The 15,037-nt window shown below is 36.6% G+C and overlaps 1 protein-coding gene and 2 long non-coding RNA genes across 3 annotated transcripts in view; 1 reads left to right on the forward strand and 2 right to left on the reverse strand.

Moving 5' to 3' along the window:
* The window catches only part of LOC101168119 (protein tweety homolog 2-like), a 29,724-nt gene extending 19,758 nt beyond the window's left edge, over positions 1-9,966 (reverse strand). Inside the window, exons 1-3 of the mRNA XM_004071399.5 lie at positions 9,476-9,966; positions 6,832-7,004; positions 316-427 (exon numbers count right to left, since the gene is read on the reverse strand). Coding sequence (XP_004071447.1) covers positions 316-427; positions 6,832-7,004; positions 9,476-9,604 — 414 coding nt within the window. The 5' untranslated portion in view covers positions 9,605-9,966. The remainder of the gene's footprint in view (positions 1-315; positions 428-6,831; positions 7,005-9,475) is intronic.
* Positions 9,967-11,918: 1,952 nt separating this feature from the next.
* Positions 11,919-13,111, forward strand: LOC144994157 (uncharacterized). Its single transcript, XR_013657583.1, has 2 exons — positions 11,919-12,111; positions 12,741-13,111. It is a non-coding gene; the product is annotated as an uncharacterized LOC144994157 (long non-coding RNA).
* On the reverse strand, positions 13,101-14,244 carry LOC144994156 (uncharacterized). The gene is made up of 3 exons (XR_013657582.1): positions 14,112-14,244; positions 13,572-13,686; positions 13,101-13,490 (listed from the first exon to the last, which is right to left on the reverse strand). It is a non-coding gene; the product is annotated as an uncharacterized LOC144994156 (long non-coding RNA).
* Between the last annotated feature and the right edge of the window lie 793 nt (positions 14,245-15,037).

A 15,037-nucleotide genomic window follows, 5' to 3' on the forward strand; every position in this document is an offset into this window, starting at 1 on the left:
AAAAAAAAAAAATTTAGTGGCATGTTTGCGCCATCCTGTATGTGTGGGTTAAATTAGCAACCTACAAACGTGAGTGTGTAATTAACATTAAAAGTGAAATAAAAGGTGTTGGTTGCAAAGAATAGTAAAAAAGAAAAAAATCACAGTGGATGGATTTGCATCAACTCTGTGAACTTCAGTTCACATGAAACATAAAGAAAACTAGAATTCAACACAATCTAAGTCAGCTGTTCACTATGCAATGCTGGTTTAGACACCAAACATGATTTTAAAAAACAATCCTGAATTTTGATCATGTCGGTCTGCAGGTCTCACCATATTGTCGATGCTTTCCAGTGTGTGATTGGCATTGTAGAGTGAGTAGGTCAGCTGGTACACCCCATCATTGGTCTCACTGTTCCCATAGAAACCCACTCCCACAGCGGAACTGTGAAAAGGAGAGTTTCAACGCAAACAAATCAATAAACTATCACGTTTTTGGTTTCTTTGTGTCATTTTGAATATGCTTATTTGCAACTACAAAGAGTGAGAGGCAAAAAAAAAAAACATGGGTCATTCTAGTTTTTGAAAAACCTGGCACTCATATTTCCCCTGAAGAGTTCGAGATCTTTCAATCTATTGATCAATGCCTCAGCACATTTTGTGTATTACAAAAAAAAAGTTAACAATATGCAGTGCCAAGATGAAGTTTTAACTTTTGATCTAATTCAAGGTCAAGCAACCCCACAGACTGCCAGAAAGCACCTCTCACCCCACTGAGCTCCTGCGGGAGTGTTTTTGAGTCTCACTGAAATGGAAGATTAGTCCCCTGACCCTGGAAGTCACTGCTCTTCTACATCAAGCAGTGCACAATTTAGAAGCTTCATTATTTGGTTGCAAATGTTTATTTAACAAGGTTCCTTCAAAAAAAAAAAAAAAAGCTCACTCAAAAGAAATGAGTAAATTCAATTGAAATACCTCATGCAATTCCCAATCTTATTTTGTTGTTTCGTTTTTTTTTTTTTTGCAAAAATAAAGGAGGCTAGCAGTCGTGTGTGTGCACACCAGCAGGGAAAAATAATAACTGAGTGGCAGTCTATCAGTGGGCTGGCTGGCATGTTTTTTATCCTACATCAAAAAAGTCTAACTGCAGTTGAAATGAGACATGTTTTTGGTTGGGGCTGGAATTGGGAATTCCTTTGTGCGTCTTTTTTTTTTTATATCTTGGAACGCTAAAAAGTACTTTCTGTTCCCTCTGTATCAACTGCCTTCACTGTAACAATAGCAAAGCTACTAGAAACATATTATATACTATCAAGTTGAAGCAAAACTAAAATTGCATCAGTGATTCTTAAATAAAATTGGGTTATTACATCAAAAAATTGCAAGTTTTAAATGAAGTTTAAGGATATCTGAGCTCAAACAGATCTGTGCCAGCCTTTCCTTCATTAAACCGAGGCCAAATCTTCCTCAGCAGTGAATGTAATTGATGTTAAAGTGCCATCAGCAATAATAAAGAGCAGCTAATGAAACAGAAATGAGACAGAACATCACAGGTCACTCACGCCATTAAGTGCTTTTTTTTGTAGCTGTGCAAAAAGCTATTTGCAGCTGTGAAAGAAACAAACAGAATAAAGGAAGGAATGAGAGATCACACAGTGGAAAGCTCTGTAAATACGGACTACAAAGTTTTCCACTGTTTTGAAAAAGAAAACGAAAAAAACGATAGATGCTCCAGCCTGAGTAAAACAGGATTGCTGCACTCTTTTCTCCCTACTTTCAAGCTGCAAATATAATTGATTTAAAGAAAAAACTACTCAAAGCGTTCCATAAACCACTTTTTTTGGAGATTGTATCAAAGTACAAAAACACATCTTTGTTGTTAAAATTTGGCGACAAACCAGAATTTGGCTTTTTATTCTTGATGCGTTTCAGTTGAACCATATCATCTCGAGGTTCTCCTTGGATGTGAGCACAGGGATATGGATTTGTCACATCAGAGTGCGACAGCTTTAACTGAGAAAGATAACAGGGTCACTTTCAGCAAAATTGGTACAGCTGGTATAGCTGTACACATCCATTACTAACTTCAAGAACAAGCAGTAAAAAAGTAAACAAATAAACAGGAGTATTGGGGTAAATTACCAATCTTAAGCCAGAGAGAAGACAAAAGCCAGTACAAGTTTATGCAGTGACAATAGGAATGATTTTCTTCTAAAACTAATTTAATTGATGATCTAAAATCCTAAAGATAAAATGCGATTAAAATAGAGAAATCCAAACTTTGGTGTACAGTCTATGTTTTATGTGTGAAAGGCTTATTTTTTCCCCATTTCCTTTATATTTAAGTTTCAACATCTTAACCCAGTAACCGTAGTTACTGGATTCTCTTCTGATGGACTGTGGGAGTGTAAAATTACAAATACAAAGCATACAAATGTGCATTGAATTTCTTAACAATTAAGGACCCTCACTTACATTCAGTCTACCTGGACTCTACTGCATTGACTGGTGGGAAAAAGTCTTGTAGGATTTTATTGAGCATTAACAGAACAAGCTTCCAGCCCACCAGGGTCAAATTCACCAGAAGTCCAAAACTATGGCAGAGATTTTTGAAGCTTTATCCTCAGCTCTAAAGTTTGTGTTTTCAAAATTAAAGTGGGCGCCATTTTCATTGGCTTTGGGAAAGAACCAAGACTGTTTATCAGGAAGCAGAAGAATCCTACAAGAGCTGTTTTATTCCTCATTGCAGGGCAGTTTCAACTTCTATGCGGTAATGTGCTGCAGGATACAGACGTTAACAAGCTCATCAAGGACAAAGGTTCTTTTCTGGGAGTCAAACTTAGTATTCTGTGAAAAACCCCTCAAAGAAAAAAATGTTAAAGAAACTTTTCTGTGTTCTAAACAGTTCCGTGTATTTGTTGCATGCCATACCGATGCTCTTTTGTTCCACAAAGAAGCTCCAGATCGCAATTCTTCTGACCAACGGATTCTTATTTTGCGTGACAAAAGGCTGTTAGATGTTCCAAGCTTTCTGTAGCATCAACTTAAGGTGGATCATCTTTAAAATTGCATTAATTTTCCATGTAGAATTCTCTGCTCTGTAATCATCTGCTTATGACTACATAAAAGGAAATATGTTCTGCTGGTTAACAGTAACCCCTCCTCTCATTCCTGCCACTGCTTGAGCTTGGACTTCATTCCAGTCTTTGCAAGTATTTTTGCTCAGTTAATGCAGTACATTGCTGCCAAAAAGCCTGTTTAACTTTCAGAAGATTACTTGTATTCCCCTTTTCCTTGAAGTCCTTCATGTTTCGTCTCCTGCTTATATTGGTGCCAACAGCTCTGGCAGAGGAGTAACAGGGAACTTTTGTGTGGCTGGAAGCCTGCAGGTACAGCATCTTTTGTTGGGCTTTTACCGTCAAATTCTTTATAAAAAAAAACTGTGATTCCCACTTCTGCTTTTTGGGATTTCACTTTTCTTGTACACAGGTCTGTACTTGGTAATTTTGATTTACTGGAATTCTGTTTAATGATTATTTTTAATAGAATTTCTATCCAAAAGTGTGAAATAAACTCCAGATCAAACCAAAATGTTTCAGTAATGAGAACAGTGTTAACAAATTAGTTATTTCTCTGAAAATATTCTTTCTTAGTCCACTGAGTGATGAGATCTATAGGTAAAAAGCATTTTCAGCTATTTATAAGCACTTTTTTTTCTTTTTGCATAGAGGCAAAAGTTAAGGTAAATCATCACAAGCACTTTACATATTAAGGTCAAGACTTTAATATGTTACACCGTCATGCCCAGTCACTTAACATTACACCAAGCCTCTTGTGCTGCAGCTGTGGTTTGGATGGATAAAGGGAGCTAACAAAGTTAAAGAGCAACACTGGCACAAGTTAAGTGGATCAGCGCATAAATTCAATCAAGGCTTTTTAGGGATTAATTTGTTCTATTACATTTCAGGACAATTTTTTGTATTAAATCATAAACAAAAGTACAGTCATATTTTACTAAGTTTCTCTGGGAGCCTTCAGAATGCCTCTCACAAGTTTTTACGCTCGGTTCATAAACAGGCCGTAAATAAAAAATGAAATTAGAGGATTTGGAAGACGGGAACATTCTGGTTAAGAAGGATATTTAAATTAACTAAGCAGAGCAAATGTTCGGGGAATGGCACACTAAAATCCTCTGGAGATCACTTGGTTTAATAATTTTGTGTACTATTACAAACATGACAGCTCCACTTGAGACACTTTTATTATTAAAAAAGGGATATTTTCTTACCTTTTAACATCTAATCTAATACAGAAAATAAAACCTCTTTTATATAGTGTTTGGGACAGGATAGTTTCAGACGGCTCTGAGCTAAAATAATGATAAGGATTGAGAAAATTTAACAATTTTTGACATTTATTTTAGGTCAAAATCTTTTCAACACCGTCTGATAATAAAGTGCTCCAGAGTTTTCATTGACGCACAAGTATGTTTACACTTTCTCCTCTCAAGTCATTACCAAACTTGCTGAGATGTAGACTGGCACCATCAAATGTAATCTGAATGTGTCAGAGTAACTTCCTGAGAAACTTGCAAACACAGCACGTAAGAAATCTGACAAATGCCTTGACACGCTAACAAATGCTGTGACACATAACTGGCTGGAGCAGGTGTTGTGTGGTTTTGACACAGTGACAACACAAATATCAGTGTCAATCTGTGAGGACATGTCGAGTGCAGCGCCGTGCCATCACAGTTAGAGCAGGTTTGAGGCTTTAGTATCAAAAACTAGCACGCAAGTTGTTTTAGTATTATTAATAGGTGCAGAGAAAAATCCTAGCAGTTTTAAAAATACTTTGAAATTGTTTATTAACTGGTCTGCTTTTGCATTTCTAAACTAAGTTTCTTCCCATCCTCATTTCTTTTACATTTTTAGTGGATTCATCTTTGTCTGCCGTGTTGAACTTAAAGTACCACTGCAATCATCTTTTGATCTATTCTAAAGGTTTTCCCAGTGGTGTTTTAGTTATGAATTAAACACCACAGAGCAGCAGTTGATCACTAGAAATTTGCCCTTCCCGTCACCCGTAACTGAGGTCTCCATTAATGTGTTCACCCGATAGCTTACAGCCCCTCAAAAGGCTGACCTAACATGACAGGGGCTTCAAAAATGGCGAGCAATATTGGAGTCATCCAGTCCTACAGATTTGATTCAGATGCCAGCTCAGACAAGAAAAAAAAAAGACGTACATGGATCTCTTTGTCTGCAAGAGGATGCGTTAGAATGGAGTGGAGCCGGGAGCTTGCGACCCGCCCTTTGTAGTTTTACGTCACAAATACAATCTATTTCAATTTGAATTTTTTTCATCTGCTCCTGATTCACAAAGATTTGAAAAAAAAATACTCAGACATTTTTTTTAGCTTAATGTTAAAAACACAAAAACATGGAATTTATTAAGTCTGAAAGTCGTTCAAGTCCAGATTCAGATTATGTTCAATTGACTTGTGGACTTTTGCAACTGAGGGGGAATCCAAGTAATTTAAACGCTGATTACTTTAAAGATGTGGCAAAACATGTTAAATAGCTAGATATTATTTGAGCAAGGGCAAATGTTAGAGACCTAATATTTATTAGAATGGTTGGCTAATGTCCTGTTAAATGCTGGGGGACTTGGTGGAGGCGCTCACCAGTGGTTTATTATTGGTGTGTAGCAGGAGTGTCCAATGAAGAGAAGTTGCAGGACTGAGCCAAGAAAAATAACATTCTCCTCCCTTATGTGTCCATTTACAACAAAGAAAGTCAGAGGAATCTTCAACAAACACAACATCCCTGATCATTTGAAACCCAACAAGGTACTGAGACAAAATCTGATCCAAACCAAAGACAAAGCAAACAGGGAGAAGTGTGGTCTATGCCATCCAGAGCAGTCAGGAACATTGTATATTGGGAAAACTGAAAAACACCTCCTCTAAAAGGGTGGCACAGCACAGAAGAACCTGCATGTAAGGGGCAGAGGAAAGATGGTTAGAAGCCATCTGACTCAAATTTGAGAAACCTCTCAACAAAGCAACTGTGATGATCAGCAAAACGTCTTCTAGATTAACCTGCAAAGTCTGGTTGTCTTAAGAAATCCAAGTCCATTTTTTCTAATCTTAACATATAAAGACCCACTACAAGGAAAATGATGTTTTTGGTGTTTTTAACATGTTCCTGGGGCATTTTTCCCATGATGGAGGACATTTATAAAGAAAATTAAGCTTAGACATTTGCATTTTTGAGTATTTCTGTATTCAAATCACTGTGAATCAGGAGCGGAAACAAGAATAGTTGGAAAAAGCCTCAAGGTGTGATGTAAAAACTAATACAGCAAGCCACAAGCTCTCTGCTTCGCTCCATTCTGATGCATCCCCTTGTAGATGACCAGATCCACGTACGCCTTCGTCTTCCTTGTCCAAGCTGGCAGCTGGCTCAAAACTGTACGGCTGGATAGCTCCAATATTTGTTGCACTGCTAATGTTAGGTCGGTGGTGGGAGGGGCTGTACGCTAGCAGAAGAGATTGTAAATTAATGGATGGCGGGAAGTAGGGGCAGGCTTACACCACATCAATGGTCCCAACTCAGAGGCGGATTTCTAAGAGACTACTGCCGCTCGGCAGAAATTATGACCTAGAATATGACCGTTTTAAAAAAAAATTATTTTGGCTAAAAATGACATCATCATAATTAAAAGACGGCTGGGAACGCTTTAAAATACATCAAAAGATGATACCCTGTGTCATAGTCACTGAAAAAAACACTGTTAATTTCTGAAAACAAAATGACATCAAAATAACTTGCAGCCTTAACTTACCATGTTATGAGGCCTGTAATGATAGCAACCCATGTGATGCAGCAGGTGTTGGGCCTTTTGGCATCTTCATCCAGATTCCTGCGGCAGCAGCACAAGCACACCAGAAACCCTCCCAGAAACAGCAAACTCAAGCCAAGACCAACCGCTCCAAGGCATGCGAGAAGTACCAAAGACTGGGTAAAAAGAATGGATAGAGGAAATAAAAAGAGAAAAACATGATGACGTTCTAATCAAGATGTTTTCTTATCCTGAGAAGCAAGTTGAGGGTTTGTCAGAAAAATTTAGTGGAGAGGATGTGGGCTTCCAGGCATGCAGACATCACCATGCATCTCATTTTAAACAACACAAGCATTCAGGGATGCTTGTGTTCTATTAAACAAGTCATGTCCTAAACATCAACATCATAGCTGCTAACTGTTGCCTAGAACTGAAACAAACAGAAGGAAATCTGCTTGTTTGTGGTTTAAGGGCTACAATTTAAAAAAAAAATCTGTTAAGGCTTTAAGAGACTCATGTGACTTAGTGCCTTTTATTGAGTCTTGTAATTCTCAAGTTTGTAAAACTTCTGAAGCCAATGGGGAAAAAAGTCCAAAACAAGTTTTTGGACAATAAACACACACCAGCTCACATTTGTGACACTAAATCCATTAAACAATCAATCAGTCATCAAACCTCTGTCAAACATTGGAACTCATCTTGAAACAACATAATCTGACACTACTTATTGATATAAACTTCATTGGAGTAACACTTAAACTTTATGTGCAGATCATCTGATTTAAGACTTTTAGAGTCCATCGGCTGCATAAACTCCATATTTCTCACTGATCAGCAAAACCATTTCAAAACCTCATCTGTGATCTAATATTCTGTTTGAGCTACGTTGCTTGAGATCCTCCTTCAAAGTCACGTCCAGTTTTGAACCAAAGCCGTGAACATTAACCAAACCGAATTTTAAATACCAAACACATCCGTGACCTGTTAACACACAAACACCCTCCACCTAAAAGTACAATGATGATCAAAGTCCTAATCCCATGATTTGCTGTTTACGTGGAGTCTGAAGTTGTAGTCTGGTCCAAGGGAATCCACTGGAACAATGACCTTCAATCAATCCTTCAGCAATTAGACATCAAAAGACCTCTGGTTTTATTGACAGTACTGGCACAAGGAAAGAGATGGATGTATAGATCTTTTATAGTCCTAAAAAAACTGGCTTAGGTGTCCCTGATAAATTCCATTTGAGAGTAAAAGGCACACATTAAGGATTACATCTGCAATCATTGCTTCTCCTTAAAGGATCACCAAGTCAAATAAAGAGCGAGTTATTTTCAGGTCTGAGACGTCAGTCCTACAATCTACCGGTTTTTGTGAGTAAGCTCCTGCGCCAGTGCTGAAATTAAATGATGGACCTTGGTAAAAGAAGAAAGGACCACATTGAGGAGCTTAAAATAAAAGGATCTTAAGACTATGTATAAATTAATGAAAGAAACAGGAGTCAAAAGAGCCATGTTCCTCCATACAAAACCTCTTAAGTCTTGTTGATATGTTTTGGGGAGTTTATGTTACTGTCCTTGGTTATATGTAGGCAGTAAATATGCAAAAAGAATTTGAAGTGCATTGCGGGGTGTTGCTCATGTATGTTGAACATAAGAGACGGAATGTGAGGCTCAGTGTGACATGAACCTTCCTCACATTTGTGCAAACTGGGTGACGTCATGCACTTATAAAACAGTTTTGAGATATTATTTTGATTCATTTTTAAGTAAGTGGGAAATAAAAGACATTGAATACATATGTCAGGGCTAAGATGGCAGATGGAAAACTATAGCTACCACTATGCTTGAGCTCCCAGCCTTGACTTCCATCATCCCTCCTGTTTAACTGTTCTGTTACCTGCAGTCATCTGCCATCTCCAAATGATGACAACGACATGGCGGTGGAAATGAAGTCTGGGGAAATGATGAACTTTCTAGTTGTGTTTCTGTATTAAAAACATTGCATAAAGGGAGGCTCAGAAATGGAAAACACTACCAGAACTATTTGCAAAAAAAAAAACACTTAAGGGTTGTTTTATTTTGAAAGGGATGACCATTTAATTTTGTCTTGATGCGTAGAGGGATCTAAAAAATATTACTGGGAGGGAAATTTTAATTGAATTCTGTCAAAAAAAAAGGGGTAATGTTTTCTAAAATTGCATTTAAGATATTCAAAATATCAATCAAAAACTGCTACTGGTTTGGAGTATCTTTTAAAAATAAAAGCAAATCGATCCGACCACCAATCACTACAGTCATATCTTAAAGAGTAACTAATATTTCAAACTCAAGCACAAACGACTACGTTTTCAATTAACTGAATACTTCATGGTGGGATTACTACAAGTCACGTGTTAAATATCATGTGAGTTTTTACTTCCTGTTATTAGAACCAAATGCTTTAAAGGGTTTAAGTTTTAAAGAGAAAAGATGCATTAAAAAAGATTTCAGAAAATGATCAATTTCTTTCAAATCACTCGTCCTTTAACTTCACTAAGTGGATTGAAACGCGCTGTCTGTTCAGTGACGTTCTCTTGTGCGTCTCTGGAAAAACTAATGAAGGCACCTTTCAGCCAGGAGACCTGCTGCCTGCTGTCGTTACCAACCTGCTGGTAGCTGCCATCCTCCGGTTTGAAAGTGCTGTCGACCGACAGAAGGGAGAAGTTGAAGTGTGGGAAATTGTGCAGCCAGTAGGTCCACCACGGAGCCACATAATCAAGCCTGGCAGTGGCCATTACTGCTGTAGGAGTAAATCCAACAAAGCGTTAAAAAGAAGTTTGAGACACTCAAATATCCCCTGGTTTGAAGGGAAAAATGGCAAAAAAAAAACGGAGAAGTGACCACAAAAAACAAAATTAGAAGAGTTTTTGTTGAGTTTCTCAGAGAGTTTCAAAGCGCCTGCGCTCCGGTGTCCATGCTCTGCAGGCGCACTGGCGCAGCATGATCATCCGCAGAACCGGACGGGACGGACGCGCTCACGGCGCACTCTGGATCCGGACATCGATCTGAGGAGGCAAGAGGCGGGACAACAACTTTGCTCATGAGCAAGGCTGCAGGGCCCGTCCTCAAACCCATGGAAACGAACACGTGACAACCCCTGCGAAAGAGGAAACAAAATGTGAAAATAACAGTAAAAAATAAACCCAACAATAAACACTTTAATTAGGAAAAATATTTAAAATTTAGCTTCATTTATTTAGTTTTTACCCACAAACGTTGCAATGTAATAATAATAAAAAAACACTTAAAAATACTTATTAGTTCAGTTATCTTGATATTTTGGCTGCTGGCAAAAGGTGTGAGCTTTTACTGCACTATTTATGACTTCTGCTGTAAATGTCTGACCTCTTGTGGACAATGAGACACACTGAGGGGGGCGGTAATGAGCATGTTAATCATCCTCTGTGGCCACTGCTGGCCTCTGCTTCTAGACCTGGAAGCAACTGCACAACAATGATTGAAGATGCTTTGATGGAGCTCAACAATAATCACAAGTGGCCCCATAACTTCATTCAGCATGACTCATTCCACTGCTGATCACAGAGAAATGCTGCCTGTTCAGCTTCTGTGGGGAGGAGGTTTTGTTCTTGAAAGAAAAGGAAAAGAAGTGACAGCATGCTGGCATCAGAATGGAGTCAGCCTCCAGTGGAAACGATATTATTTCAGAAAAACAGGGATTATGATTTAAAATATGAAACAAATCACTGATATTGGACACATCTATGTGAACCATTGGAAATGATTGAAATGTGTTTTGGTGGTTGAAAAGAAAAATAATGTATAAATGTCAACTTGTTTTGACTGGTTTGATATTTCACAGCTTCTTTTTAATTGTCGGGATGCTTTAATGCAAAAATTATGCCAAGAGTACCTTGGAAAATGTTCAGAGGCTGAGTATTTTGAGTAAGCAACACTTAACATTCACCACATGAATAAGTGTGAGTTTGTTTTATTTTTTTATAAATTGAATCAGATTCTCTTAAAGTCTCCAGCTGCTTTGCCTTTTACTCCCAGATTCACTCAAAAGGGACATACAAGTAAAAAGTGGAACTATTCAAAGAAAAACTGCATTAATGAAGCAGGATTGAAGCTTCTGCATCCGTGCTTTTACTTATTGTTTTCACACGTACAGATGCCAGTCTAAAAGATATCCCAAACTTAGGTAGCACTTTCTTTAGAATGTTCTATTTAAATCCCAATCCAATTTAAATGAGCCCAAATAAAGATACTTCCTTTTTTGCTTTTGAGAAAAAAAAAGTAAAAACAGAATGACGAGATTGTGTCATGAAATGGTAATTATTTTAAAGCTAAAGTTGTTCCTGTTGCGAAGATGACAAACAATTTAAACGGTTAAGTTTAAACATTATGAGAAACAAATTGTGTTTTGCATTAAAATCTTACGGTGGCCCTGAAGTGCAAACCATTCAACAAATCACTCGATACAAAAACATTTTTAAGATCACAGCAACAATTTAAAAAGCGTATTACATTTTAGAAAACAAAACAAAATTTCAGAAACCAAAACATAAAAAAGAAAAAAGAAAAAAAAGAAAAAAAGATTTCAGAAAACAAAATTAATTTCCAGAAAAAAAAGAAATATTACAAAATGAAAACATTTCAGAAAAAAAATTAATTTCCAGAAAACAAAATGAAATAAAAAAAATGAAAACATTTCAGAAAAACAAAACGAAATATTAAAAAATGAAAAACATTTCAGAAAAAAAATGAAATATTAAAAAATGAAAAACATTTCCAAACCGGAAGAAGCAGGTACTATGGGACAACGCTGATTGGATGATGATGTTTGTCAATCATTTGAACTGAAAAGTATTTTAAATGAAGCGACGACGGATTTTATCGTCCAAACAACAATGTACCATGATAATTCCCGTATTTCCCATTTACATATTAAATCAAAAATGCAGCAAACAGATAATGAAGGTTTAAATTATTTTTTGAATATTTCGTCTGAAGCAGAACGGTCACCCGGAAGTAGTTTGTGTGGATGACGTCCGTTCTGCAGGTAAACAAAGAAAGGGACGGTAAAACGTTAACATAAACGTTAATCTTTGAATATTTAGCGGATGTGATGACAGAATGCACGCAGAAATATCAACACCAACCAGGTTTACAAATGTTTCAAAATGTCGTGAGAGGATCCTGTCTAAAGCAGCAGCTGCGAAGAAACGGGCGTTAAAGACGGCGCACATCAGGAAATGCAGTCCCGCCATCCACAGATAAGGTGTGGAGGCACATTTGTTTGATCTAATAAATGTAGCGTTAAACGTGATTTCTAGGTGGGTGTTTACAGACAGATCCAAGATCCTTCAGTCATACGTTAATGACAGGTTACCTCATCAGCTGGAGAGGGGGGTCACGTGGGCAGGATTCTCAGACAGGTGTACCAGCAGCATAAATCAGCAAAGCTGTCAGGTAAACTGCAGCAGTTTGTGTCTCAGAATAACATTTATGAATGCTTCTTATTCACACTATTAAGATCTGTGACTTTAGACTAGAGTGTGTCAGTGCACAGAAACATGACAGTAAATGACTGGATGTGCACATCATCAGACACGTCCAGGTGTGTAACTAAAGGTGGCAAAGTCTGTAGTGTAAAATAAATCTTTAAAAAAAACATTTTAGTCTTTCAGGCAGAGGAGGAATACCAAATTGTTTTAGAATGTATTTTTTATAAGACTGAAATAATGTATTTTATTCTGAGTTTGGTGTTTTGACCCCTCCCTAATGAATTTCTGGTTTAACCCATTTTCTCCTCATTTTGATGAACTCAACTTTTTCCTGAATGAAAGATGAACGGCAGCTGATGTTTTTCTGTCAGGGATTTTTAATTTATTAATTTATCTCTGTCAGGAATTTCAAGAGCTGGAGCTGGAGTCCAGTGCAGAGGAAGCTGCAAGCATGTACGAGCAGGAACTGGGGTCCCTTACCTGTGCATCTTCCTCTGGATGTGATGCTGAGCAGCAATGTGGACAAAACTTCCCTGACATGACTCTTTTTGATATAGTTGTTAAGCACAAACAGACTTTTCCCAGATGCATTTTTTCCTCTAATAAATGTGACTGACAGGTACGCTGAGTAAATGCTGAATGTAAGCGCAACATTTGATTAACTGCATGAAGAAGCCCATAAAGGAAAATCCACAACTGTTTCTTTGTTTCTGTTACTGAATAACGTATTCATGTTAAGTTTTCAATAAATATACTGCATTGCTATGAAACAAATTTGTTTATTTTCATATCCATTATTACAATCCTCACGTCAGCATTCAGTTTTTTCATTGACAAAAAAACATTTCTAAACAACAGCTTTGAAAATCAAACATCATCTTTGTTAATAAAGCTTTAAAACCTAAAATGGTAAACATGGAAAAACTCCTAAATGAAGCAAGTCTAATATGAACATTTTAAACTGGAGTTTTGCTTAAAGGAACATTAAGTTGTTTGGAGTTGTACAAATGTTTGATGCGATTCCTCAGATGTGATTTCCAGATCATCAGCCGGACACTAAAGCCAGGAATTGTGCTTCGTTTTTCACTCCCCACTGCATCATTTACAACTAATCAGGCTTATGCAGCAGGTTAAAGACGTTTGTTTAAAGGACCTGAAATTAAAAAAAAAAAATTAGATATTAAGGTTAAATAATATTTATTGATTACATTTCACATAAATCATGGTGACTTGCCTGTACACTGCACAATGATATGAATGACTTTAGTCTTCTTGTATTCCCATGTAGAGCTGCCATCTGTTCTTCTGCAGCACAAACCTTTCTGGAACTTCGCTTTGAGAAACTTCACCTGCAGAAATATCACATGTTAATTCAATTAAGTATTTTATAAACTTTAAAGTTCATTTTTAAGTTTCAGTATATGTGTATATGCATGGTTCAAAAATATACAATGCACCTAAATATTATTTCCCATAAGAACTTGTTTACTGATTTCAGTCTTAAAGTCGACTTTTAGCAACACTGATGCCATATAATTACTGTAATTACTGTATAAATCACAGAATCAGGCTGGCTCGGAGCTTTTTCTCTCATGTTGTCACCGAAAACGGGAACGGCTATCATGTGAAGACGGTTCGTCTCCATCGGGTTCTTTTTGCGCATGCGCAAGATAAAAAGAAATTATCTTTTCAAAGCAGCACTTTAACATCCTAAAATTAACATCCTTAGAGACATGTGACTGACAAAAGAAAAGATCACAGAATTGATTCTTACCTAAAGATGATTGACAGCGTGAACCTCGCAGCCGTAGACATTAGCGCACAGCGTTCAAAGTAAAAGTGCTCACAAACTACTTCCGGGTGACCGTGTGTCAGGCGAAATGTTAAAAAAATAATTTTAAAGTTCATTAACAGTTTGCTGCATTTTTTATTTGATATATAAATGGGAAATACGTGGATTATTATAGTACATTGTTGTTTGGACGATAAAATCCGTCATCGCTTCATTTAAAATACTTTTCAGTTCAAATGATTGACAAAAATCATCATCCAATCAGCGTTGTCCCATAGTACCTGCCTCTTCCGGTTTGGAAATGTTTTTCATTTTTGAAGATTTCGTTTTGTTTTCTGGAAATTCATTCTGTGTTCTGAAATGTTTTTCATTTTTGAATATTTCATTTTTTTTTCTGAAATGTTTTTCATTTTTTAATATTTCATTTTTTTCTGGAATTTTTTTTTCTGAAATGTTTTTCATTTTTTAATATTTCATTTTTTTCTGGATTTTTTTTTTCTGAAATGTTTTCATTTTTTAATATTTCTTTTTTTCCTGGAAATTAATTTTGTTTTCTGAAATGTTTTTTTTTGTCATTTTTGTTTTTCAAGTTTTGGTTTCTGAAATTTTGTTTTGTTTTCTAAAATGTAATGCTGCTTTTTAAAATTTTTTTTTTTTTTAATTGTTGTTGTGATCTTAAAAATGTTTTTGTATCGAGTGATTTGTTGAATGGTTTGCACTTCAGGGCCACCGTAAAATCTAATGTTCATTAAATGGAAATGACTGCACACAAATACAGACAAAAAAAAAAACTAAGGAAAGAAAGTATATCCTTGATTTTTCATTCATACCTCACCTGTTTAGTTGTAGAACTTTTCAAGAGTCAACAAACAGACTTTGATACCCAGCAAAAAACGACTAGCATAAAT

This window comes from Oryzias latipes, chromosome 8, assembly GCF_053564925.1.
Source record: "Oryzias latipes strain Hd-rR chromosome 8, Olatipes_Hd-rR_3.1".
Classification (NCBI taxonomy): Eukaryota; Metazoa; Chordata; class Actinopteri; order Beloniformes; family Adrianichthyidae; genus Oryzias; species Oryzias latipes.